This window comes from Crocodylus siamensis, chromosome 8 (assembly GCF_052110815.1).
Source record: "Crocodylus siamensis isolate JL-2025a chromosome 8, ASM5211081v1, whole genome shotgun sequence".
Taxonomy (NCBI): Eukaryota; Metazoa; Chordata; order Crocodylia; family Crocodylidae; genus Crocodylus; species Crocodylus siamensis.
This window is the reverse complement of record NC_143402.1, coordinates 46,705,803-46,729,484: the sequence shown is the minus strand read 5'-3', so window position 1 is coordinate 46,729,484 and position 23,682 is coordinate 46,705,803. Positions and strand designations below refer to the sequence as shown.

Here is a 23,682-nt window from a genome sequence, read left to right as displayed (position 1 = left end):
TCAGGATTAGTAGATATGCTGGGGGGTAGGGCTAGGATTCAGATTGACCTAGACAAGTTGGAGGTTCAGCAAGGAAAAGTGCAAAGTCCTGCACTTGGGTTGGAAGAATCCCACACACTGCTACAGGCTTGGAACCAACTGGCTAAGCAGGAGCTCTGCAGAAAAGGACCTGGGGGTTACAGTGGACAACAAGCTGAATATGAGCCAGCAGTTGAACAATATGAACAAGTGTGCCCTTGTTGCCAAGAAGGCTAATGGCATACTAGACTGTATTAGAAGGAGCATTGCCACAAGATTGAGAGAAGTGATTATTCCCCTCTATTCTGCACAGGTGAGGCCACATCTACAGTACTGTGTCCAGTTTTGGGCTCCCTGCTACAGAAAGGATGTGGACAGGTTGGAGAGAGTCCAGCAGAGAGCAACAAACTTGGTTAGGAGGCTGGGCCATGTGATTTCTGAGGAGAGGCTGAGGCAACTGGGTTTATTTAGTCTGTAGAAGAGAAGACTGAAAGGGGGATTTGATAATAGCCTTCAACTACCTGAGGGGTGATTCCAAAGAGGGTGGAGCTAGGCTGTTGTCAGTGGTGGCAGGTGACAGAACAAGGAGCAATGGTCTCAAGTTGCAGCAAGAGAAGTTTAGGTTAGAAATTAGGAACAACTTTCTCACTAGGAGGGTGGTGAAGCACTGACACAGGTTCCTAAAGAGGGGACAGAATCTTTATCCAAGGAGGTTTTTAAGGCCCCGCTTGACAAAGCCTTGGCTGGGATGATCTTGTTGGGGATGGTCCTGCTTTGAGCAGGAGGCTGGACTAGATGACCTCCTGAGGTCCCTTCCAACCTTATTTTTTATGATTCCCTACAGCCAAGCCAGTCAAACAGCTGCAAGGTATAGCACCCTAACCTGTCTTTGTATTCCAGGGGCAGGCAATTATTTTGGCTGGAGGGCCACTTAACGTGTTTTGGTTAAAACCATCCCCCTTTGCCCCACTCGCTGCTTCTACCAGCCCCTTCTTTTGCCATAGTGTACACACTGTGTAAGAGCCCAACTGCAGAGCAGCATTGCCCCTTAGTCCTTAGATGCTGTTGCCCTGTAACCCTCAACGTGGTGTTGCTCTTTGTGCAAGAACCTTGGCTTAAAAGTCTGTGTAAATGAGTATGTAAATTTAGGTGCATCCCACAGGCTTTTGGCAAGGTGCCAGCCCAACCCTCAGTACTTCAAAGTGTGTGCCATGGGGCCAAAGAAACAAGTGGTTAAAGGGACGCTTTGTGCAGTGTCCATTTCCACACTGCTATGGAGCTCTGAGCTTTGCTTGGTTACAGAGTTCCTACATGGGCACAGGTGATGATCTTGGAAGGGAGGAGGGTATGAGAGTGATGGGTGCATGTTATTCTGCATGTGCAGGGGGGTTAGAACTGTTCTATGGCCTGCATTGCAGTCTGCTGAATTGTATCCAGTTGAAACAGCAGGAAGGGTTTAGCATTGTTCTTCATTTCCTCTACGGATCTGTTGTGCAGAGTTGCTGTGAGTTATTAAATAGCTACCCCAGAGATAGCTGCATTTCTGTGCTGGGTGAACAGATTCCTTCCCATTAGGAGTTTCCAAATTTGTGTGGTCTATGTGGCTTATTCAGCTAGTTAAAATCTTTTAAAGTTTCTAGGCTTTGTAGTTGCAAAGAAGCATTCCACATGTGTGAAATAAAGCATAGAATCATGCAGCAATGTCTGCAGGCAGCCCTAGATTTTAGGAGGGCAAACTTCAACGAGCTAAGGAGGATAGTTGGAGAAGCACTGAGGTCCCGGGGGGAGGGGAGCCAGGTGTCCAAGGAGAGTGGTCGCTCCTTAAGGAGACGATCCTCCAAGCCCAAAGGAAGGTAATCCCAACGAGGATCAAAGGGAGCAGGAGAGCACGCAAGCCTCTGTGGCTCACCAAAAGAATCCGGGAATGTCTCCTTGCTAAAAAGGAGGCTTATACCCAGTGGAAAGAAGGGGTCATCACCAGGGAGGACTATTCTGTAGTTGCTCAGGGTGTAGGGGGGCAGTTAGGAAGGCCAGGGCAGAGATGGAACTGGGACTAGCTTCCCAGATTAAGGACAATAAGAAGTCTTTTTTTTTTAAATACATAGGGGGTAAAAAGAAGGTCCCGGGTAATGTGGGGCCCTTGCAGGACGACATGGGTAACTTGGTCGTCACACCAGACGGCAAAGCTAACATGTTTAATGATTTCTTTGCCTCCGTCTTCCTAAGTAGGGACCAGAACAGCCACCTCCCTGCTGGGCCCCCCTTGGACCCCGGGGGAGGCACACGTGGGCCACGGGTTAGCGAGGATTTAGTTAGGGAGCTTCTGGAGGGGTTGGACGTATTCAAGTCAGCCGGCCCGGATGATCTCCACCCTAGAGTTCTAAAGGAACTGGCCGAGGTCATTGCAAGTCCCCTGGCATGGCTTTACGAGCACTCGTGGTGCTTTGGTGAGGTACCGGAGGACTGGAAGAGGGCCAATGTGGTCCCCATCTTCAAAAAAGGCAGGAAGGAGGACCCGGGAAACTATAGGCTGGTTAGTCTCATCTCGATCCTAGGCAAGCTGTTCAAGAAAATTATGCTGGCACACATCCAGGAGGGGCCAGCAGGAGACTGCATGCTTAGGGGCAACCAACATGGGTTCATCAGTGGAAGGTCCTGTCAGACCAACCTGGTGGCCTTTTACGATCAGATCACCAGATCATTAGATGCAGGGGTAGCAGTGGACATAGTCTTCCTGGACTTCTGGAAGGCTTTTGACACTGTCTCTCACCCCGTTCTCATCAAGAAACTGGGGGGCTGTGGTGTAGACACCCACACAGTCAAATGGGTTGCCAACTGGCTGGAGGGCCGCACCCAGAGGGTGGTGGTGGATGGGTCCTTCTCAACCTGGAGGGACGTGGGCAGTGGGGTTCTGCAGGGCTCGGTCCTCGGGCCTGCACTCTTCAACGTCTTCATCAGCGATTTGGACGAGGGGGTAAAAAGCACCCTGTTCATATTTGCTGATAACACTAAGATGTGGGGGGACGTGGGCACATTAGAAGGATGCAACAGGCTACAATCAGACCTCGACAGGTTACAAAGGTGGGCGGACGAGAATAGGATGGGTTTCAACACAGACAAGTGCAAGGCCATGCACCTCGGGAGGAACAACCGGCACCATACCTACAGGTTAGGGAACTCCCCTCTTATCAGCACGGAGGCGGAAAGGGATCTGGGGGTCATCGTTGACTCCAAGATGAACATGGGCTGGCAGTGTGGAGGCAGTCAGGAAGGCTAACCGCACCTTGGCATGCATCCACAGATGCATCTCCAGCAGGTCCAAAGAGGTGATCCTCCCCCTCTATGCGGCACTGGTCAGGCCGCAGCTGGAGTACTGCGTCCAATTCTGGGCGCCGCACTTCAAGAGGGATGTCGACAGCATGGAGAGGGTCCAGAGGAGGGCCACTCGTATGATCAGGGAACAGCAGGGCAGGCCCTATGAGGACAGGCTGCGGGACTTGAACCTGTTCAGCCTCCAAAAGAGAAGGCTGAGGGGGATCTTGTGGCCTGTTATAAACTAGTCAGGGGGGATCAGCAAGCATTGGGGAAGTCGCTGTTTCCCCGAGCACCGCCAGGAGTGACCAGGAATAACGGTCACAAGCTGGCAGAGGGCAGATTTAGGTTAGATATCAGGAGGCGCTACTTCACAGTCAGGGCAGCTAGGGTCTGGAACCAGCTTCCAAGAGAAGTGGTGCAGGCTCCTACCCTGGGGGTGTTTAAGAGGAGGTTGGATGAACATCTTGCTGGGGTCATTTGATCCCAGTACTCTTTCCTGCCATGGCAGGGGGTTGGACTAGATGATCTGCTCAGGTCCCTTCCGACCCTACAAACTATGAAACTATGAAGAAGCAACCTAGACACAAGAGTTCCTCTGCATGCACTGCCTTATTTAGGATGCTAGCTTTGGAGTCCAGTGATGCACCTCTAGTACTATCATTAATTATTTAAATATGGGTGCATTTTAGCAATGGTGGGAATAGGTGCTGGGAATGTGAAAGAAGAGAAGGTGAGAATTGGGAGTTGCTCCCAGGAAGGTTAATGCAGTAGGAAGAAGAGGGGTTGAAAGATGGGGAAAGAAGAAAAAGAAAGAGGATGGGGAAAGAAGAGAAACTAAAGAGCAGTGCTTTCAATGGGGAACAGGATCTTACTGAGTGGTGCTGACTGAACAGATCATAAAATGGTTTGATTACTACGTAGGTCTGTTCTCTCAATGTCTGAGCAGACTTCTTGCAGATATGAGCCATTGCATGGGGGTGTCTGTCTGGGGAAAGTGACCAGAAGAGAGATCCTGGAACAAAACTTTCCAGAATAGTTTTCAGTGTGGACAGTGCATGCTCCAGAGTTCAAGTCATTTGATTTGGAAAGAACTACTCTGCTTTGGAAAGATGTTTGTTTTTCTGGTATTAACTGTCTTTTAACTGGGAATAATGTTTAAGTAGGAAGCTGTTCTGGGTTTGGAACAACTTACTTTGGAATAGCTACTCGAGTCCATTTCTCTCTGTAGGCTAGTTCTTTCAGACTGATGTATTCAACACTATGAATGTCTGCCAGTAGAGGCAAGCAACGAGGGTGGTGCCTACCAAGCTGTGTTGATCCTAAAGTGGACAAAGCTGGATGATTTTAAACAGGTTGTACTTTTAATACATGCTGAAGGTGTGTTTAAAAGCACATGGTATTATATGTAAGTTTTAGACTCTTTGCACATAGTAGCTTGTACCTTCTAAATCAATACTTAGACCATGCCTTGGTGCTAACAGCCCTGAATTATGTGCCCCGGCACACAACTCAAAGCTTCAATGGGGCTCATTCAACAAAATGTGCGTGGGGACCTTGCTTTTCTTGGTGGGCTTCAAGAAGCCAAGGGCTGGCCATTTGTTTTTTCAGTTATTTGATGTCTAGGGTAAGTGCATCCCACATGTAAGCTTAGTAACATTGGTAGATGCAAATTCCCATTGGAAATATCTCTGACTTCTTTGTTCTTAAAAAAATTCAATACCTACTTCCTAAGCAGTCTCCCTAGGCAAGGTATGGTAACTTCGGTGCCACAGTGCATGGGAACAAATGGAACTAGCTAGCTTATTTTCATTGTCCTGGCCTGGAAAAGCAAGAAGTAAACAGTTTACACAGTGGCCTGGAAAATGGACTTCTTGGCTGCTATAAGCTAGAGGGGTGGTAACACCAGACATAAGGATTTTGTTTTGAAAGACAAAAGTACAGTACCAAATTTTGCTCTACACAAACACACAAAGCTAGAGTCGCTGAGAGCAGACTTTGACCTCTGCTCTTTAACTCTCTTGAAACAGACGGAGTCTGGAGGTCCATAGTTTTTATACCATGCGTGGTAGGGTATTATGGTCTAAGCAACTGTCAGCTCTAAACTGGTGTTCATGCCAGTGGAGCAACACTGATTTTACTGCTGCTGAGGATCTGGCTCTATATGGTCTGGTTCGGCAGTGGTGAGAGTGGCTGTTGACATGACTGGCTGCTTGCCCCCCTTTTAAAGGGCAGATAGAGAATGCCTGTGGCACGCATCCCTTGGCAGGAGGCAGAGGAGGGGTTTTGCTTGGGGTGGAGGGAGAAGCTGCACTGGTAGGAAATTCCTGCAGGAGGTGTGGATGTGTTGGAGGCAGGGTGTGTCTGCTCTCAGCAGCACACAGCCCTGCTCTCATTAAATCTGTGAGGGCTGCCCAGATATCTGCAGCTCCCAGCTGTGCCCGGGAATAGAGTGAGGCCTGATAGAGCCAGGCGGGGAGTCAGATGGCTGCTTTCCCACGGCCCAGTCCCCCACACCAGAATAGCGCGTGGCTGCCACCGCCCTCCCCTTCACGCAGGGAGGCTTTGACTCTGGGGCGAGGGAGGGGACCTTGCTACAGGCTTCAGAGTGGCTCTGCTGCCCCATTCCCCAGAGGGGAGGGGGAAGGGAGGGAGGAAGCAGGGGAGCGGCTGTGTGGAGCAGGCGGGGCCATTACAGCCCAACAATCCGATTACTAGACTGGATCCAATTAATTCCTAGCCATTTAGAGACGTTTGTGCAGTGCTCTCTCTCTAATCCAGTTAGATTTCTCCGGTTATGGGAGGTGTTCGGCCTCCACTAAATCCATGGACATTCTAGGCTAATCGAGGTGCAAGGTGGGCTCCTTCTGTTGTAGTTATCTCTTCACCCGTGTCTGGGGCCTGGCTGCTTGCTCCCTGCTTGCCTCCCTACCCATGGCCCTGAGCATCCTCTGCTCCACCCCGTGTATTCCAGGTACCCACTATCTCCACCCTCTGTACCTGCACCCTGCCCTAGTTTAGTGGTTCCCTATGCATCCTGAGTCTAGTCTCTTGCCATGAGACGTCTCCACTCCTTTCCTGAGGATTGGGGCTGCTTGTTCTCCAGGGAGTGAATTTTCTACCCTCTTGGCTTGATCTCATTTCATGTTGGTCACTTGTAGCAGTTTTTGACCACCTTGGGGAGACCAGGGGAGAGGGCCTGCTCCAGGCAGGAAGCCAGGAACAAACAGGCATGTTTGGCTGCAGGGGCCCAGCAGCAGGGGTGGGTGTGTGCAGCCGTGGTGGGAGTGTGAATGCTGTAGGTTTGATCTGGCTTATCCAGTTCACCCAGCTGCTATCCCCCACCTGGGGCCTATACTAAAGGGGCAGGGCTACACAGGGACCATTCTGGCAATGGGGTCGGTTTGTGGGATGTACATCACAAAGTTAGCCATGGTGAAGAGGTCCCACTTGCTGTGTCCAAAGCAGCCTGAAATTGGGGGTGGGGTGGGGACATTTGGCCCCTTCCTGCTAGGAGTCCTAACTGTAAGAACAACACCCCAGTGCTTGGTCCTTGAGTGGTGAAGCAAAAGTCTTATCTCTTTTAGGGCCAGGCATGGCATTTCACAATAGTGTGCAGGGTTGCTGCTGTTTGTTTGTCCCTCTGCTGGTGTCAACCCAGGCTGTGCTGCTGGAGGAAGATGTGCTTGCTATAGCCATGGCCATTCCTATCATTGATCTAGGAGGACTAGCAGGGATAGAAACCAAAGTATGCCAAGAGAATCCATCAAGGGAGTACAGAATAGCATGGGGATGTGGGGTTCTGTGTTGGTCCACACACAGGTTGGAAAGACATTTGGAGGCCCCGTCTGTCATCCTGCACTGCTGCTTCCAGGGCTGTGACCTCATTCCTTTCACTTTATTTTTCCTTAGAAAACTAGGGCTGGGAGGGAGCTCAAAGGGCCATTTAGTCCTCAAAGAAGGATTGTCCCTGTCTAAGCCAGCCTGGGTAAGTAGCTCTGGCAGTAGGAAGCAGAACCCAGGCTGCAGGCTACCACCAGGAGCTGCCACCGAACCAGCTCTGCAGAAGCCTTTATGGACAGATGAGTTGGGCAGGGCTCAGCAGGGCAGAGGCACTGGGGGTGGGCATCTGGTTGTAGGGTGCAGGGTTGGTGGTGGCTGACTTGAGGTAGCTGATGAAAGCTGGGACTGAACCTTTAAAAAGCAACACAGATGACCAGTAACATGGGGAGGGGAGAGGCTGTGACTATAGCTGAATCCAGAGAAAATATCATTTTTGTTTTGCTGTTGTTGTAACCACTTAGTGCCTGGCCATTCCCTGCTCTGCCTGCGTCAGGACAGTTCTCTAACCCAGAAGCAGAGTCAGGGGAAGTTCAACCAGATTTCGTCCCCAAATGGAAATGCAGCATGTTAGGCTCCTGGGAGTCCTCCATGGTGCCCGCCGCACCGAGGAAACTGTCATTGGCACTTCAATGGCTTGGCACTCGGGCAGCGAGAGCATCTGGCCCCAGCATAGCCCTCTGGCAATGGTGTATTCCACCCCGGGGGGGGGGACGGGACAGAGCCAAGAAGTAGTGAGGGTGTGATATCTACCCACAGGCTTTATTTATGGAGACCTGGTTGAAACCTCTGCTGGGCTCAGCAGGGGGTGTGGACTATGGGGGTCTCCAGCAGGTCCCCTCTCCCCTGAAAATATGGAAAGAAATGCTGCCAGTGAGCAACACTGTGTGCTGAGAGCTTTCCCCTCAGACTTGCCAGCTGCCACAGGCTGGACTCTTCTCTTAATTGCTTGGGAAAGGCTGAACTCTCCGTACAGGAGGAACAAAGGAGTTGACCATACATATTGTGTGAGGGCCTGGTTCTTCTGCTGGCGATTCTGGGCTAAATTGGGGGGTTCCCTTGTGTGGTTACCCTTGATTTATACCAGTGTACAATCCCATGAGATCTTGGGCCTCCATACAAGACAGCGGTAGGAAATGGCTCTGTGCATTAATCCTTGGAGGGTTGATTTGTACAGCTCCTCTTCTCCCTCATGCCTCTCCACACCATCCTGCCTCCCGCTGCTTAACTTGTTCTCATCTTTCTGGACAAAAGCCTGGAATCTGCCCAGCCCTTCCTCCCAATTATTATGTTCCCCTTTGGAGACCCCCGAGCCTTTCAGTTCCTGGTTACCAGGCCCCTCCTAGAGCCCCCTGGATGAAAGTCAGGGCTGCCCTGCCTTCCAGCCCTGAGGAAAATGCTGTCTGATGCTGCTATGCGGGATTTTCAGCTGTGTAGAGCTGGGTTCCTGGGAGTTGTGCATCACTTTTTTCCAGCTGAAAGACCTCCAGGGGAGGGACTATCTGTAGCAACCAGAAAGAAGTGGTTTTGAGGAGAGGGTGTGTTGAGGCATAGTCAGCACTTCAGTGTTCTGGAGACAGATCCTCGATCTTCACCTCAGAGCCTCGCTGATGGTAGAACCAGCCGCTTTCGGCCGACAGTCCCACCACTTCCCCCGGAAGGATGATGCATGTCTTCTGCTGGCTACTGCAGCCCCCTTCAGCAGTGGATGCTTTGCCAGAAGTGCACCGGTGACTAAAACCATGTGGAGCTGCCAGAAGTACATGGGCACATGTGCCTTGATGGTGGCTGCTCTCTGTTGCAAGAATTGCTGCTGGCAGAAGTAGAAGGGTGTCAACAAGGCCTTGAATCCTCCCTTCCCTGGGAAAGAGTTTCTGGGAAGGGCAGGAGAATCTGTGATCGTGGGAACGGCTGTGGTCTGGATGAAAATAAGAATGGCTTTGCCTCCAGAATATGAACCCAGGCGGGAGGGGAAGGGACATTGCTGTTCCAATGGAAGGAAGCTAACAACCCTTCCTGACGCTGGTTCTGTGGTCATGGGATGCTGTATGCCACAGTGTGATACAGCTGTAAAGGCCTGAAGGGTGTTTCCTCTTCCACAAGGCTTGGTTTAACAGGGCAAGGGCAGTGCAGTATCTACTCTGAAGCCTGGAAATGAGAGGAATTTGGGGGAAATGCGAGGAATTTGGGGTTTATCCACGGGGCAAAATTTTCCAGGTATGACAGTTCTGCTGAGGAACATGTCAGTCAGAGCTGAGTGAGATGCTCTAATATCAGAGAGCCTTTACTTCAGTAGCAAAAAGGGCTATTATCCGGTTTAGTTTGTTGTTTCCATAGTGACATGTTAAATCGGGAAAAGGCACTCCGATACCAGAGTACAAATTCCCCTCTGGGGAGTCATACTGGTTTAAGTGTGCCAGGACTGTTCAGTGGGCATAAATCCCCCATCTGAGCAAATCTTTGTGTTAAAAGGTTGTTACTTTAGTTGTCCTGGCAATGAAAATGGTACAGTCCTCCAAGTGTGGATACAGGTAGATTTGATATTCAGCTGTCTTATAAAACTGTTGTTGTTCCTGGAGTGGAAAGGAGCTAGGGCAATATCCCATTTCATCAGTATAACTACAGCCATACTAGGGCACTTGCTTCTGGGGCTACAGTAGGAAGACTTTGCCATTCTAGCTGTACTGAGATATTAGTGGCACAATGCTCCCTGTGCTGACAAGGTTTATACTGGTAAAAGTGCAGGTTAGCCAGTATAACCACATCTACATTAAGCTCTTTGGTTGGCAAAACAATGTTGGTAATAAATCCTATTTCACATGACCCTGACACTTTGGCTGGGGGAAGCTTGCAGTGTGTGTCCGGCTTCTGCTAGGTCCCCTCCTCCCAGAGTTGTATTGGGTTACAACTTTGAAGTGTAGGTAGGTCAAAACAAGCCAATTTTCAAAATATATTGACCATCCAGTCACTTCCCCATACGTCCATTGAAGATCCTCTAACTTGAGCATTTGCTTATTCAGCAGCTGAACTTTAGCCTTCTGGTTCTACAAATTTTGGCTTGTGTCTTTCTCGGAACAAAAACCTGGAATTGGCAAAACTTGTAGAAAATTACCCAATGCGCTAAAAGCTTGAGGAAATTGCTTAAGTTCACAAGATCTGTGAAGCTTTTGCAACTAGGAGCCAGAACCTTAACTCTGACCCCATGATTTCCCCCTCATAAGATTTTACAGTGCCTGCAAGCAAGGAAGAAACATGTCAATTACGCTGAGACTATAGTTAAGGGGAATGGGGTTTGTGCCGGGCATGGCCCCACCATCCAGAGTGGACAGGAGCTCCTTTGTTGTTCAGACAGGTAATGGTGACCAGAGGTATTAGAAAATCTCTGCAGTTTACCTTCCTGTGCCATTTCCTTGCTGGTAAGCGCTTGTGGGGGTGGGTTTTGTAATTAAGCAACCTAGACTATTTTTCAGAGAAGGTTTTGTTTGTTGGGAGTTCTAGGAAAGAGGAAGAAAACTCAAGCCATGGTCTACGCTCGTAAGTGTAGCCAGAATATCTGTGTTGTTTAGGAAGGTGAAAAATTCACTGCTCTGACTGACGTAACTGTGCTGGCAAAACCCTAGTGGTGATGCTGTTATACTGGCAAACCTGAGAGAGCATACTTCCTTCTAAATGATACTTGCTGAAGTGGCATTTCAGTAGAGTCCTAGGAAAGTTGGATTGGAGGGGGCCACCAGAAGACATCCGGTCCAGTCCCCACAACTGGATTCTGGGCCCCCAGAACATAATGCTGGGAAGGCATTTCTGCTCAGCAGAACTGACATATGACATATTTTTCTTGAACGCTAACTGGGATCTCAGGAGCCTCTTTTAAGTTAGCTAAAATGCAGAGAGCTGCCCCCCATCCTCTCTTTTCCATAAACAGGGAGGAAAGGTATGTTTGAGCTTTGGGTGGGGAGGGGGTAGCATTGGCCCTTGAGCAGTTTCTTAGGAGAAGCCCTTCATGATTCTCCACATGGGGAGAAGCAAATTGTGGTGAAGTCCCTCTGGAGACAGAGGGCTGTTTCAAAGGTCAGATGGTAGTGTGATACCGGTACTATGGTTAGATCTTATTCCAGTAAGAGTTGCTTTCTGGAAACCCTCAGGGATTTGCCTCTTCTAAGCAGAATAGTAGGTTTCATAGTTTCTAGGGTCAGAAGGGACCTGAGCAGATCATCGAGTCCGACCCCCTGCCATGGCACGAAAGAGTACTGGGGTCAAATGACCCCAGCAAGGTGTTCATCTAGCCTCCTCTTCAAGACCTCCAGGGTAGGAGCCAGCACCACTTCTCTTGGAAGTTGGTTCCAGATCCTAGCCGCCCTGACCGCGAAGTAGCGCTTCCTGATATCTAGCCTAAATCTACCCTCTGCCAGCTTGTGACTGTTATTCCTGGTCACTCCTGGTGGTGCTCGGGGGAACAGGGACTCCCCCAGTGCCTGCTGGTCCCCTCTGACTAGTAGGTGTTGAGAAGGATCTCTGTGCATAACCCCTGTGTGCAAGATTGAACAAGCTTCCACGTGAGCAGATCCACTGATTAGCCGTGGGACCACGTGGACTCTTGCACACATGGTTAATCACCCTACCACACTTAGAAGGACCATTCCTATTGGACAAGTAGTGACTAGGGTACACAGGGAAGTCTTTGGATTAAAGGCAGGGTAGGTTACACTTACACACTTGGAAGTCTAAGCAGTCTGGTTGGCTGAGGCAGAATCATGGGACTGCAAATAGTTTGCCATTGTTCCCTTCCTAAATTGATTGATAAACCTTTAAGTTATTGAATGGAAGTAGAGGGATGGGGACAATTCATGAAGGTGATGGATATACCTCGGCATGGGGCAGTCGTCATTTGGGGTGTGGAGACTGTGGTGCTGTGCCACAGGAGTAGAGGAGGCAGCACTAGGTAGCCTCATGCCATACTGAAGGAGGGGTTACCCATGCTCTGCTGCAGGAGTGTGCCACTTAGCTGAGCTCTGTGCATGCAGGGTTGGGGGGATGGTGGGGACTGGATTGGAGATGCTTCTGAATACAAGGGCACATGCAGCTGTTGGGCTGTGCCCTGTGTGTGGGGTGAGGGTGGGGTTGGCAGCCAGTTCCTGTGGGCTTTTTCTTTCCGTTGGGTACAGGATGCTGCTCTGAAGTAGGTGGGAGTGGCTAGCAGGGGTGGGTGGGCAGCGAGGTCCAGCTTGTGGCTGAAAACTGCTCAGGAGGCTGTGTCTTGGTCTTGGAGCTAGAAGGGGTTGGAAAACAGGGAGCTAAGGGAGGAAACCCAAGGAGTCTTTTGGGTTACGTGTGTAGGCTAGCCTTCCTGTGGGGGAGGGTGTGCATATGTGTGCATGCATGCACATGTGCACAGGGCTTGTGCTGGGGTCATCCCGGTGGCATGGCCAAAGTTTAGTTCTGCTGTCTCTTCACTTCCTGGTGCAGCAGCGGGCTCTTTTGTGACTAGCTGGATGGGAAGCTCTAGTTGCTTGGCACAAACAGTGAATTAAGTGGAATGTTTACAGGGCAGCCCTGAGGTGGTGGGGAGGGAGCTGGCAGAGGGCAGAGAACTCGGGAACTGTGGTTAAACTGGTGCCCTTGGTTTGTGGTGCTGCATGTCTGGGACAGTGCTGGGGAGTGGGGTCTGTTGTGCCGTGGCTTTGGCACAGCCAGGGCTCTGCCTTTCTCACTAAGGGCAGGTTAGCTGGAGGGCGGGGAGCCATGGGAGCGTGCGGTTCTTGAGACCCCTGCAGCAGGGGTGGGTGGGGGAGGCATGCATGCTTGGAGAGGGCCTATCACCCTCTTGGAAAGCTGTGTAAAACTAATTAATGCAGCCTCGAGGCTGAGTTCTCCACAAAGGCCCTTGGCCCTGCTGCTGGGACGTATGGATGCTGTAGGCTTCCCTCATTAACTTGCCAGAGCCTCTTGCATCTAGTCCCCATGGCCTGCACACAAAGTGAGCCCAGCATGAAACTAACAAGCCTCCCTCAAAGGAAGAAAGCACTTTCATCCTTTGGAGCTCCCTGGCGGGGCAGGAGGGCTGGGCCCTGCAGGGCACTCATTGGCTGGGGCCCCAGTGCTGCAGGAAGGTGGGGCTGCAGGCTGTGGGTGTGTCTGCTGCGGGGGGGGAGGGGGAGCCCAGGAATTGTCCACTGATCTCGGGGAAGGTGAGGGTGGGAACTAGTGTTGCTGGGGCCCCCTTCCCAGCTGACCTTGGCTGCTGAGGGAAGGAGGCCCCGGGGCTGCAGAGGAACTGGAATGTGCCAGGAGCTGAGCAGACTTTGTACAGCGAGTGCGGCTGCTGCCTTGGATGTGGAAGGGACCTGCAAGGGCAGAGCTGAGCAGTTGCACATAAGCCTCCTCTGTGCCAGATGCCTGGGTGGGGGAGGGAGGGGGGTTCACTCCAGCACTGTAGCCCCAGTGCACTGAGGCCCCTTACGGCTGCTCTGCTGAGATTCACTCTGAGCGGCGTAGATGGCATTGTGCTAAAAGAATCAAAGCCCTGTGTGTGCCCCAGCAGGTAGCTGCAATAGTTGGAAGCTTCTCTGTAGGTCTTGCGCAGACACTACCAGGACTTCATGGAGAGAGGAGACGGCACCCTGGGAGCCCCTGTCACTGATGGAATTAAAGCCTTTTGCAAAGCTAAGCTCAGTTATCATCATCCTGTTTGACAGGCGGGAAACTGAGGCACATAGGAGATGCCTGGATTGGGGCTTGGTCCTCCTCGAGTCCCAGGTCCCTACTCTAACCAGCTTGTCATTCTGACTCTTTAGCCAAAGACTGTGGGAGGCCTGGGGAGCTCAGAGAAGAGATGTCATCTTTTGCATGTGCATTGGTAGGAGCCGTTTCCTTGGGGGAGGGAAGGAAGGTGTTTGCCATTGATTACCATAATTTTTATCTCTGCACATTACCTGAAGTTTAGTTATGCAGATTTATTTAAAATGTGCCTGCGCATGGCCCACACAGAGCATATCTAAACATGTTCGTTAGTGTAACTGGAAACAGAGCTCCTGATTCCCCAGGACTGGGGTAGTGGGGAGGTTAGGATGGAGGGAGGGTGCCAGCTGAACTCTGTGTGGTGCTCAGCACTAGCTTAGTAGGGGACTTCAGATCTAGGGTCTGGGATGGGGTGCATCCAGCGGCAGGGAGGAATTAGGAAAGGACTCAGTCTGAACTGAGCAAGCAAATCAGATGCTTTCTGAGTGTAAGCAAAAATAGCAGGCAGCTACCCCTCCCAGTCAGAGCTTGCTGCACTGGGGGCCTCTGGGGAAGGGGGGTGGGGGTAGGGATGCCTCTTTGGTGGCATGGTGAGTTGGATAGCATCCCTGGCTGAGTGTGAGACATCTCTGTGCTTAGGGCAGGATGCATCCACCCAACTGTCAGCCCCACTGTTGGAGAGTGGGTTAATTTAGCAGAGGGATTTTTTTTTTTTTTTTTTTTTATTCTTCCTTTTTTCAGCTCTGGGCACCTCTGGGTGGATGCAAGGCTCTTGCAGGAGCCTCTTAGGAGCAGTTGAGTTCACCGAGCCCGGCTTCTGGAACACCAAGATGGAGACTGCCTTCTCTATGCAGAAGTGGCCTGGTGGGCAGCCTGGGCAGCTGTCATTGCAGCACTTCTGAAGCAGAGCTGTAGCACAGGCCGAAGATTTCACCCTGTGATTGTCGAAGATTTCACCCTGTGATTGTCCCTTGGTGCCATGCAAACTGGGCAGTGTTGTTTCTTTGTCTTGGTGTGACCTGGCCTCAGTCCCATTCATTGTGCTTGAGGGAGGGAGCATGAACAAGATCTACTTCGGGTTGCCTGTGAGATGAGGCAGTCTCCCTCCTCTGGGAGGGTGTGGTGGGGAGGGGTGGGAAGGGATAATATTGATGATATGCCTGGAGCTGCCAACATGCCCACACCCGTTTTCAAGGCAGGGTGTGCACATACCCATTGGGGGTGGAGGGACAGCAGACGGACAAGATTACCCATTTTGGGGACTAGAGAAATTGGCAGCATGCACTTTGGGTGGAGTGCCTGCAGGCAGAGGTGCTCTTGATCTGTCTGGAAATGCACTACTCAAGGGGTTCCCCTTCTGTAAGGGCCAGATTCACCTCATGTGGATCCATAGACTCTAATACCTCACACCAGGATTGAATTTGGGACCATTATACATTTGTTTTAATTCAGGGGAAATGCCAGGGCTTGGTTAGCAAGATTTAGCTACTCTAACATGAAACATTACCTGATCAATGAAAGTTGCAGAGAATTCAGAAAGACCACAACAGGTCAGAAAGATTTTAACACTGGATTCCTATTTGAAATCCTTGGGTTTATCTTGTTAGGTATGCAAACACGAGTCACAGCTCTAACATTGTATGGCAAGGGGTGACAATAGTTCTGAACTGTGTCTGGGGAGAGGCCAGGGTGATGGTGCCTGGAAATGCAGCATTGCTGGCATGGAGGCAGTTGGCTTGCCACACATCCCTGAGATGTTCTCATTCATTGCATGGTTACCTGTCACACTTTGTGGGGTGCCATGATCTTCTCAATAGATGCAGCAAAAGATGCTGCCATTGTCAGGAAGGTCTGTCATGTCAGAAAGCCTCTCCTGAGGGGTACAGTTATCGTTACTACCATTTCCATGAGAGTGACACCAGTGTTGTCCAAGAAGAGGTGGTTTAATGGCTTGAGAAATGGCAGTTTTTCTGCCAGGGCTGTTGCTGTTACTACTACTACTACTATTATTATTATTAATAATAATAATACTATTTTTCTAGCGTAATGGGATGATAGAACGAAGCAGTGACCTCTCAGTGGGAACTGAAGCTCAGTGAGATCTCGGTACCTCCTGAGACCACTAAATGCTACTCTCCAGACGGATGGCCCTGGCTATTACCCAGAAGAAGCATACAGACGTGTGTTTGTTTGGCTTCTGTGCTGGATGTAGTTGCCCAGCTGACAGAATAACCAAGGACAGGAGCTCTCTCCATGCCCCAGAGTGCCCCTGCTTCTCATGGTAGCAGCTCTTTTGTGGTGCGTTTCATTTCCCCTTATAATCAGACATGGATCCCAAACAGACCTTCCAATTCTAACACCTACCCCCTGCCTTTTCCACCAGCCTTTCCATACCTAGTGGCCCAGCCCTGGATCAGGAAAGCCCCAAAGGGTTGAATGCAGATCTGGCTTTGTAACTCGAACAGATCTGGCCTCGTGATGCAATTTTTTTTCCTTACCCCGTGAGGCCGGAAAGCCAGCTGGGAGTGGGCGCCACGGCCCGGCCCAGCCCAGCCCGGCCCGGCCCGGCCCGGCCCAGCCGGCCGCGCCCGGTTCGGTGGGAGGCTGCTGCCGGGGCCGCCGCGCCAGCCTCGGTGACGTCGGTGCCTCCTGTGAATAGTGGTGCCTGAGGAACACAGGCTTGTCTCTATTCTGCCTCCCCCACCCCCATCCTCTCCTCCCCCTGCTCCCCAAGCCTTCTCTCCCAGCTGGAGCTCCAGAGGGTTTTGTTTGTTCAGCTTGGGAGCGCAGAGGGTGGAGTCCTGTCAGTGAGGCCTTTCATTCCCCTCCCCTGCCCACCGCCCCAGAGCCGGGGGCAGGGCTCCGCCCTAGCCAGCCTGTTCATTCAGCTCCAGCAGGAGAAATAGCCCTGTCAGCAGCAGCCAGGGCCCAGAGCACAGGGTGTCTGTCTCCACACCTCTCAGCTGCTCTCTATTAGGCCATGCTTGGCTTAACCCTTGCTTACCACCCCTTCTGCCTCTCTCAGATGGGACTTGGGTGCAGAGGGGAGAAAGATGCTGCCTTTGAAACTCGGGTGGCGAGGGGTTAAAGCAGCCCAGCGGGTGTGGAAGCCTGGGGGTGGAGGCTGAGCAGTGTGTGGGTGTGTGGGACGGGGTGAGGGCTTGAGAGTATGTGTGGGATGGAGGGGTTTGCAAGTGCAGGGTGGGTGTGCTCTGTGGAGATGCAGTTTGGTTGAGGCTGAAGCGTGGGGCTGTGTGAGGTGCAGTGGATGTCTGGGAGGTCTGTAAGGGGAGGTGCAGATTTGCGTTATCCTTGTGCTGTGTGTCCAAACGAGGGACTGGGACCTCACTGTGTTTGGTGCTGTACCTAGAGCACAGTGTGAGGATACAAGGTGTTTTTTTTGTTGCAGCACCAAACTCAGGATCTATAATCAGCTCTAAATGTAGCTCCCATTCATGTAAGCTAGTGCTGAGTGTCCTGGGTATTGGCTCCCCTGCCATCTGCCCAAGAAGATCCTTGCTTTTTTGTAACTGGGTTGACTGTTTCCTGCTGGAGACGGGACCCCCTGGCAGAATGAGAATAATGTGCTGGCATGTCTTAGTATGGTGCCAGTGGTGCTTTCTGAGCCCAGTTTCAGGTGCTGCCCAAATGGCAACTTGGCTGTGGCTGGGAGGTAAAAACGCAACTCTGGTTTCATTGTATGTTCAGGTCAGACGGATGTTGCAACTGAGATTCTGTACTTGTTCAGGACCTGTCCGTGCTGCATCTCCTGTGCCTTAGGTGTTTTCAGCTGATTCAGGTGGGATGGCAGTGAGCTTTGGATGGTTGGTTGGTAACTCTCTCCCCATCACAACAGGCCATGAGCCCAAATTGTTGCCATGAATTATCTGCTCCACTAGATGTGGAAGTGTTGGGCTAGGGTAAGACTTTGGTCCTCTAGTCGTTACGTGTGGGAGAAGTGGGTTTTATGGGGTGATCTTGTAAAGAATAGAGACACTGAAGCGGCATTCAGCAACCCTGGATAGCCCCGTTTCCTTGTATAGACTTCTGGCAGAGCATTTGGGCAGTGCTGGAACTGCCTTTAACCAGTTGGAGCTTGCATTGCCCTGGGTGCTGTTAGGCATTTGCCACTTGGTACGTTTGGAGAGTCTGTGATGATGGGGGCATTAAGTCCCTGGCCCACTTTCTGGCTTCCCGGAGCATGCACATGTGCTTCCCAATGTCCAGACTACCTCTATGCTTCTGTTCACACTGGAGCTGCAGTAACCTGGGCATGGTGTTGTGGTCTTGGAATGCTCTAAGACTTGGTTTGTGGCATACTGTGTGGAAACCTTTCTTCCTCCAGGGCCTCTGAACACGAGTGTTCTTTGCACCCCGGGCAGGTTTAGCTGAGACACTTCTGGATCTGCGTGCTCCTTGCTTCTTTCTGCTCCAGCCAGTGACTATCCAGGAATCCAGCACAAGTGGATGAGTTGTTCCTGCTTGTGACTGCATTGGTATTGCAGCAGGATGCAGTTGGAGGGTGTGAGAGGTGGTGGAAGGCAGTTTCTTTATGCTGGATGGCAAGGCCATGGAGAGGGAACAATAGTTGGGTGTGTGTTCCCCAAATGTAGATTGGTACTTCTGGTGTAGGACATCTTGCATGTAGTTGTAGGGGCGTATTGTTCTGGGATGATCAGAACTTCCACACAAGGAAGGGCATGGTCTGGAACCCCATGAGAGAGTTTACCTTGACTTCCCTGTGCCAGGAGACACAAATGGAGGCATGTTGCTGTCAGCTGTGGGTTGGCTATCACAGACAAAGGTCCGTGGGCAGCCAGTTGGACATTACGTGAACCTGGTGCTGAGACTGTGAACATTTGTGAGATAAAAATGTCTGTGGTGGACATGGTCCTTGTGTCTGACATCCCAGGTACCTTTGAGAGAATGGCTCCAGCACATTTCAGGAAGCCCCTTGATAATGCTTTGGTGTCTGTGGTTTGGTCACAGTAAAAAGCATGTGAAGATACATGTTTAACGATTTCTTTGCCTCCGTCTTCCTAAGTAGGGACCAGAACAGCCACCTCCCTGCTGGGGCCCCCCTCGGGCCCTGGGGGAGGCACACCTGGACCACGGGTTAGCGAGGATTTAGTTAGGGAGCTTCTGAAGGGGTTGGACATATTCAAGTCAGCCGATCCGGATGATCTCCACCCTAGAGTTCTAAAGGAACTGGCCGAGGTCATTGCAAGTCCCCTGGCACAACTTTATGAGCGCTCGTGGTGCTCTGGTGAGGTACCGGAGGACTGGAAGAGGGCCAACGTGGTCCCCATCTTCAAAAAAGGCAGGAAGGAGGACCCGGGAAACTATAGGCCGGTTAGTCTCTCACCTCGATCCTAGGCAAGCTGTTTGAGAAAATTATGCTGGCACACATCCAGGAGGGGCCAGCAGGGGACTGCATGCTTAGGGGCAACCAACATGGGTACATCAGTGGAAGGTCCTGTCAGACCAACCTGGTGGCCTTTTACGATCAGATCACCAGATCGTTAGACGCAGGGGTAGCAGTGGATATAATCTTCCTGGACTTCCGGAAGGCTTTTGACACTGTCTCTCACCCTGTTCTCATTAAGAAACTGGGGGGCTGTGGTGTAGACACCCACACAGTCAAATGGGTCGCCAACTGGCTGGAGGGCCGTACGCAGAGGGTGGTGGTGGATGGGTCCTTCTCAACCTGGAAGGACGTGGGCAGTGGGGTCCCCCAGGGCTCGGTCCTCGGGCCCGCACTGTTCAACATCTTCATCAGCGATTTGGACGAGGGGGTAAAAAGCAGCCTGTTCAAATTTGCTGATAACACTAAGATGTGGGGGGACGTGGGCACATTAGAAGGATGCAACAGGCTACAATCAGACCTCGACAGGTTACAAGGGTGGGCGGATGAGAATAGGATGGGTTTCAACACAGACAAGTGCAAGGCCATGCACCTCGGGAGGAACAACCGGCACCATACCTACAGGTTGGGGAACTCCCCTCTTATCAGCACGGAGGCGGAAAGGGATCTGGGGGTCATCATTGACTCCAAGATGAACATGGGCCGGCAGTGTGGAGAGGCAGTCAGGAAGGCTAACCGCACCTTGGCATGCATCCACAGATGCATCTCGAGCAGGTCCAAGGAGGTGATCCTCCTCCTCTATGCGGCACTGGTCAGGCCACAGCTGGAGTACTGCGTCCAATTCTGGGCGCCGCACTTCAAGAGGGATATGGACAGCATGGAGAGGGTCCAGAGGAGGGCCACTCGTATGATCAGGGGACAGCAGGGCAGGCCCTGTGAGGACAGGCTGCGGGACCTGAACCTGTTTAGCCTCCACAAGAGAAGGTTAAGGGGGGACCTTGTGGCCTGCTACAAACTGGTCAGGGGGGATCAGCAGGTATTGGGGGAGTCCCTGTTCCCCCTTGCGCTGCCAGGAGTGACCAGGAATAACGGTCACAAACTGGCGGAGGGTAAGTTTAGATTAGATATTAGGAGGCGCTACTTCACAGTCAGGGCGGCTAGGGCCTGGAACCAGCTTCCAGGGGAAGTGGTGCAGGCTCCTAGCCTGGGGATTTTTAAAAGGAAGTTAGATGAGCACCTTGCCGGGGTCATCTGACCCCGGTGCTCTTTCCTGCTAAGGCAGGGGGTCGGACTAGATGATCTACCTAGGTCCCTTCCGACTCTAGCTACTATGAAACTATGAAACTATGAAACTATCTGCTCAGGTCCCTTCCGACCCTACAAACTATGAAACTATACTAGCTCAAAGGCCATTAGTCAGTGTTCTCTGGTCTTGCCAATCAGAGACAGGTCAGTTAGCACCAACATTGGTGCAGAGTCAGGGTATCAGGATCTCTTGGGGTGCATGGGGTCAGAACCTTTTGGGGTATGTAGGGATCTTATTCCTTCCTAACAATATGGTTATCAATGTGGGGTCTATTGTTAATGTCAGGGATGTTGCTTATCCTCAACTTCTGTGGCTCAGGAAACCATATCCCAACATCAGCCCCCCTTGAAGGAGAGAGCTTAATTAAACACACCCCCACCTGAAGATGCAACACAGCAGGGAAACCTGCATGTGGCAGGCTGAAAGCAGGACGCTGCTGTCCACAAAGTCTTTGGGCTATCTGCATAGGTAACATCATTCTCGAGTTCTGCGTGTCACAGCCCAGCACAATCATCCGCAATGTGAGGGTGTGAGTATTTGCCAGGAGCAGGCCCAAGGCACTGCCTGGTAGAGGCAACCATTGATTGAGCAAGGGAAATGGGAATACAGGTGCACAAACCCCCTTGTATCACTAGGAGATGCATGTAAGGATATACAAAACAATATAGCACACTGGTACTTTCTTCTTGGCCTGGAGGTAGACAGTCTTCATGTAATGGACTTTTTGCATTTGAACAGCTGTTGGCTTCATTGTCTTCTTCTGCCTTTTCAATTTTTTTTTTTGTATGCGCAGGTTTAGATCGATTGTTCCAGCCTCCATATATTCCCTGTGGTTACACTAAAGGGTAAGCAGAACCCTATGTCATCTGGCCAGCTATGAGCATGGTGGGATAGTGTCATCTAGGGACTTTTGGCAGTGGTGTTCTGGAGTAGGCTGGTAGGAATGAAGGGTTAAACGCTGAACAGGTGTACATAAACTGGCAGGTAACTACTCGCATGTAGGTGGTGTGTGGGATGTCAGTTGGCAGAGGGGCCGGAAAATATAGGTTTGGGGAACCGTGGGATGGCACTGGAGGACTGTCAAAACCTGAGCCCTGCTTCTTGGGTTCTAGCTACATTACAAGTGGGCATATCCAAAGAGATCCCACCGATGTACTTCAAAAGGAGAACTTGCTCTGATCTGTACGCCCAGATGGTGAACACGAGGCTGGGTTGAAAGCTCCCATAACTACAGGCAGGCGAGGCTTTGTAGGAGGGCTGCTGGGAGTTTTGGCTGAAATCTGGCTAGAAGCCTGTACTTTAGACAGACCCTTTTGTCTGAGCAGCAGGCTGGAATGTGCTGGAAGATGAAGGGTTAAAACAAGAAACAGCTTTTCTCTCTGTGCAAGAGACTCCCATTCTTTGTCAGGCTGCTGTAGTTTGGGTGGAGCAGGGAACCATCCCTCCCTCTCTCTCCCTTACTCAGGGCTTTTGGGGAGAGTGGACAGGAGCAAAGTCCCTTTTCACTGCCACCCTTGAACCCCTCAGCCCCCATGAGGGGGAGAAGTGATAGATGTGTTTTAAATAGTTTGCCTTGGGGTCTTACCTAGGACCTGGCTTACTGGGAGGGTGTGCAAGGGTGTGTATGTGGAACGACTCTGTGTGTGTGTGTGTGTGTGTGTGTGTGTGTGTGTGTGTGTGTGTGTGTGTGTGTGTGTGTGTGTGTGTGTGTGTGTGTGTGTGTGTGTGTGTGTGTGTGGCTGCCAGAGGTGGGATGTGGGGTCATCTCATGAGAATACAAGTGCAAACCCCGTAGGGATCTCCTGCCTGGGCAGCCAGCCTGGGGATGGGAGGCCACATCCATCCTCAATGGGTCTTGGGGCAGAGGCCCTTGAGATCATTTCTGCTGACCCTGTGATCCCTAGAGGGCCCCTCACCCACAGTAAAGCAGGCACCAGACCAGTGTCCCTTACTGGGAGCCCTTGTCAACTCCCATTGCTGCCCCCCAGTCTGCTTGTCTCCTGCCCGCTCTGCGGGGAGCACACCCTGACCTCCCTATCCTTGCCCCGTTGCGTGCTCTTGGTTGCCATGGCGAGCATTGTCTCTAAATATTGCAACCAGTTGTCAGGCTCAGATCTGCTGCGTTTTCCCCTCCCCCTTTCTCCCCACCTTTCTCCCCTGCCGGTTCCTCCCTTCCAGTGCACAGGAAGCTCACAGCCCTGAATGACCCATTTAGCTGCAGCTTGTGCGCCAAGGGACAGAGGCCAGAGCAAGGAGCCAGGCGCTACTCTGGAGGCCACGCTACCTGGGGATGAGCGAGCTGGCATGCTTCCGTGGCAGGGGAGGGGAGGAGGAAGGCGGAGGCGGCGGCTGCGGGCTTGGCTTGGCATTCAGCCCCTCCCTTCCCCTCCCCTCCTCTCTCCCTCTCTGCAGCTTGTCCCTTTTAAGGAGCTCCACCCAGGGTCAGGCCAGGGTGGAGCTGTCAGACTATTCACACCTCACAGCTCCAGGCTGGCGGGCTGGAACAGCCAGCAGCAGCAGCAGGCAGCTCTTTATTCAGAGGACTGGGGGCAGCCAGTAGATTTCTGGCTGTTGCTGGGTAGCCGCCTGCCGTGCCCTTTTCTGGAGAGTGGGGGAGGCCACGGGGCCCCAAGTCACTGGGCTTGGTCTGGGCAGCTCCCAACGCAAATATCTGCTTGCAATAAGCTGCTGCCATCGGCCACATCTTTCTTCTTTCTAACCCTCCTTCTTCGTTCATCCTTTCATGGAGAGGCGTGTCGGGTAGGCACTTTGCTGAGCGGCTTGTGCAACCTGGGACTCTTGCCAGCTCTGGGTTGAGTTTCCAGGCGGCTGGGCCAGAGGAGGTGAGAGGTACCGGGGGATCCTGCTGACCGCCACCAGGCAGAGCCACGGGGTGTATTGTCCTGTGGTGGAGGGGACTCCGGCTGGACCCGTTGGTCACTGGACCAGAAGCATCGTCTGGCCCTCGTGTGCAGTGAGGGGGCAGTTGTGTAGAACCGGGCTCGGGAGTATGATCCTCCCCGTGGAAGGCATAAGCACAGTGCACTTGAGGAGGAGCCCCCAGCACGCTGCGTGGGCGGTAAGTGACATGGAGCTAGGGCGGGCA

The 23,682-nt window shown here is 51.9% G+C and overlaps 1 protein-coding gene across 3 annotated transcripts in view; it reads left to right on the top strand.

Annotated features, from left to right (window-relative positions):
• Positions 1–23,682, top strand: part of KLF8 (KLF transcription factor 8) — a 98,063-nt gene that overhangs the window by 40,670 nt on the left and 33,711 nt on the right. Inside the window, exon 1 of one of the 3 annotated variants that reach the window (XM_090058953.1) lies at positions 22,823–23,655. The exons of the other annotated variants lie outside the window; for them this stretch is intronic. Within the exon in view, the coding sequence (XP_089915079.1) occupies positions 23,587–23,655 (69 nt within the window). The 5' untranslated portion in view covers positions 22,823–23,586. Of the gene's footprint in view, positions 1–22,822; positions 23,656–23,682 lie in introns of those variants that run through there. 3 annotated transcript variants of the gene reach the window in all.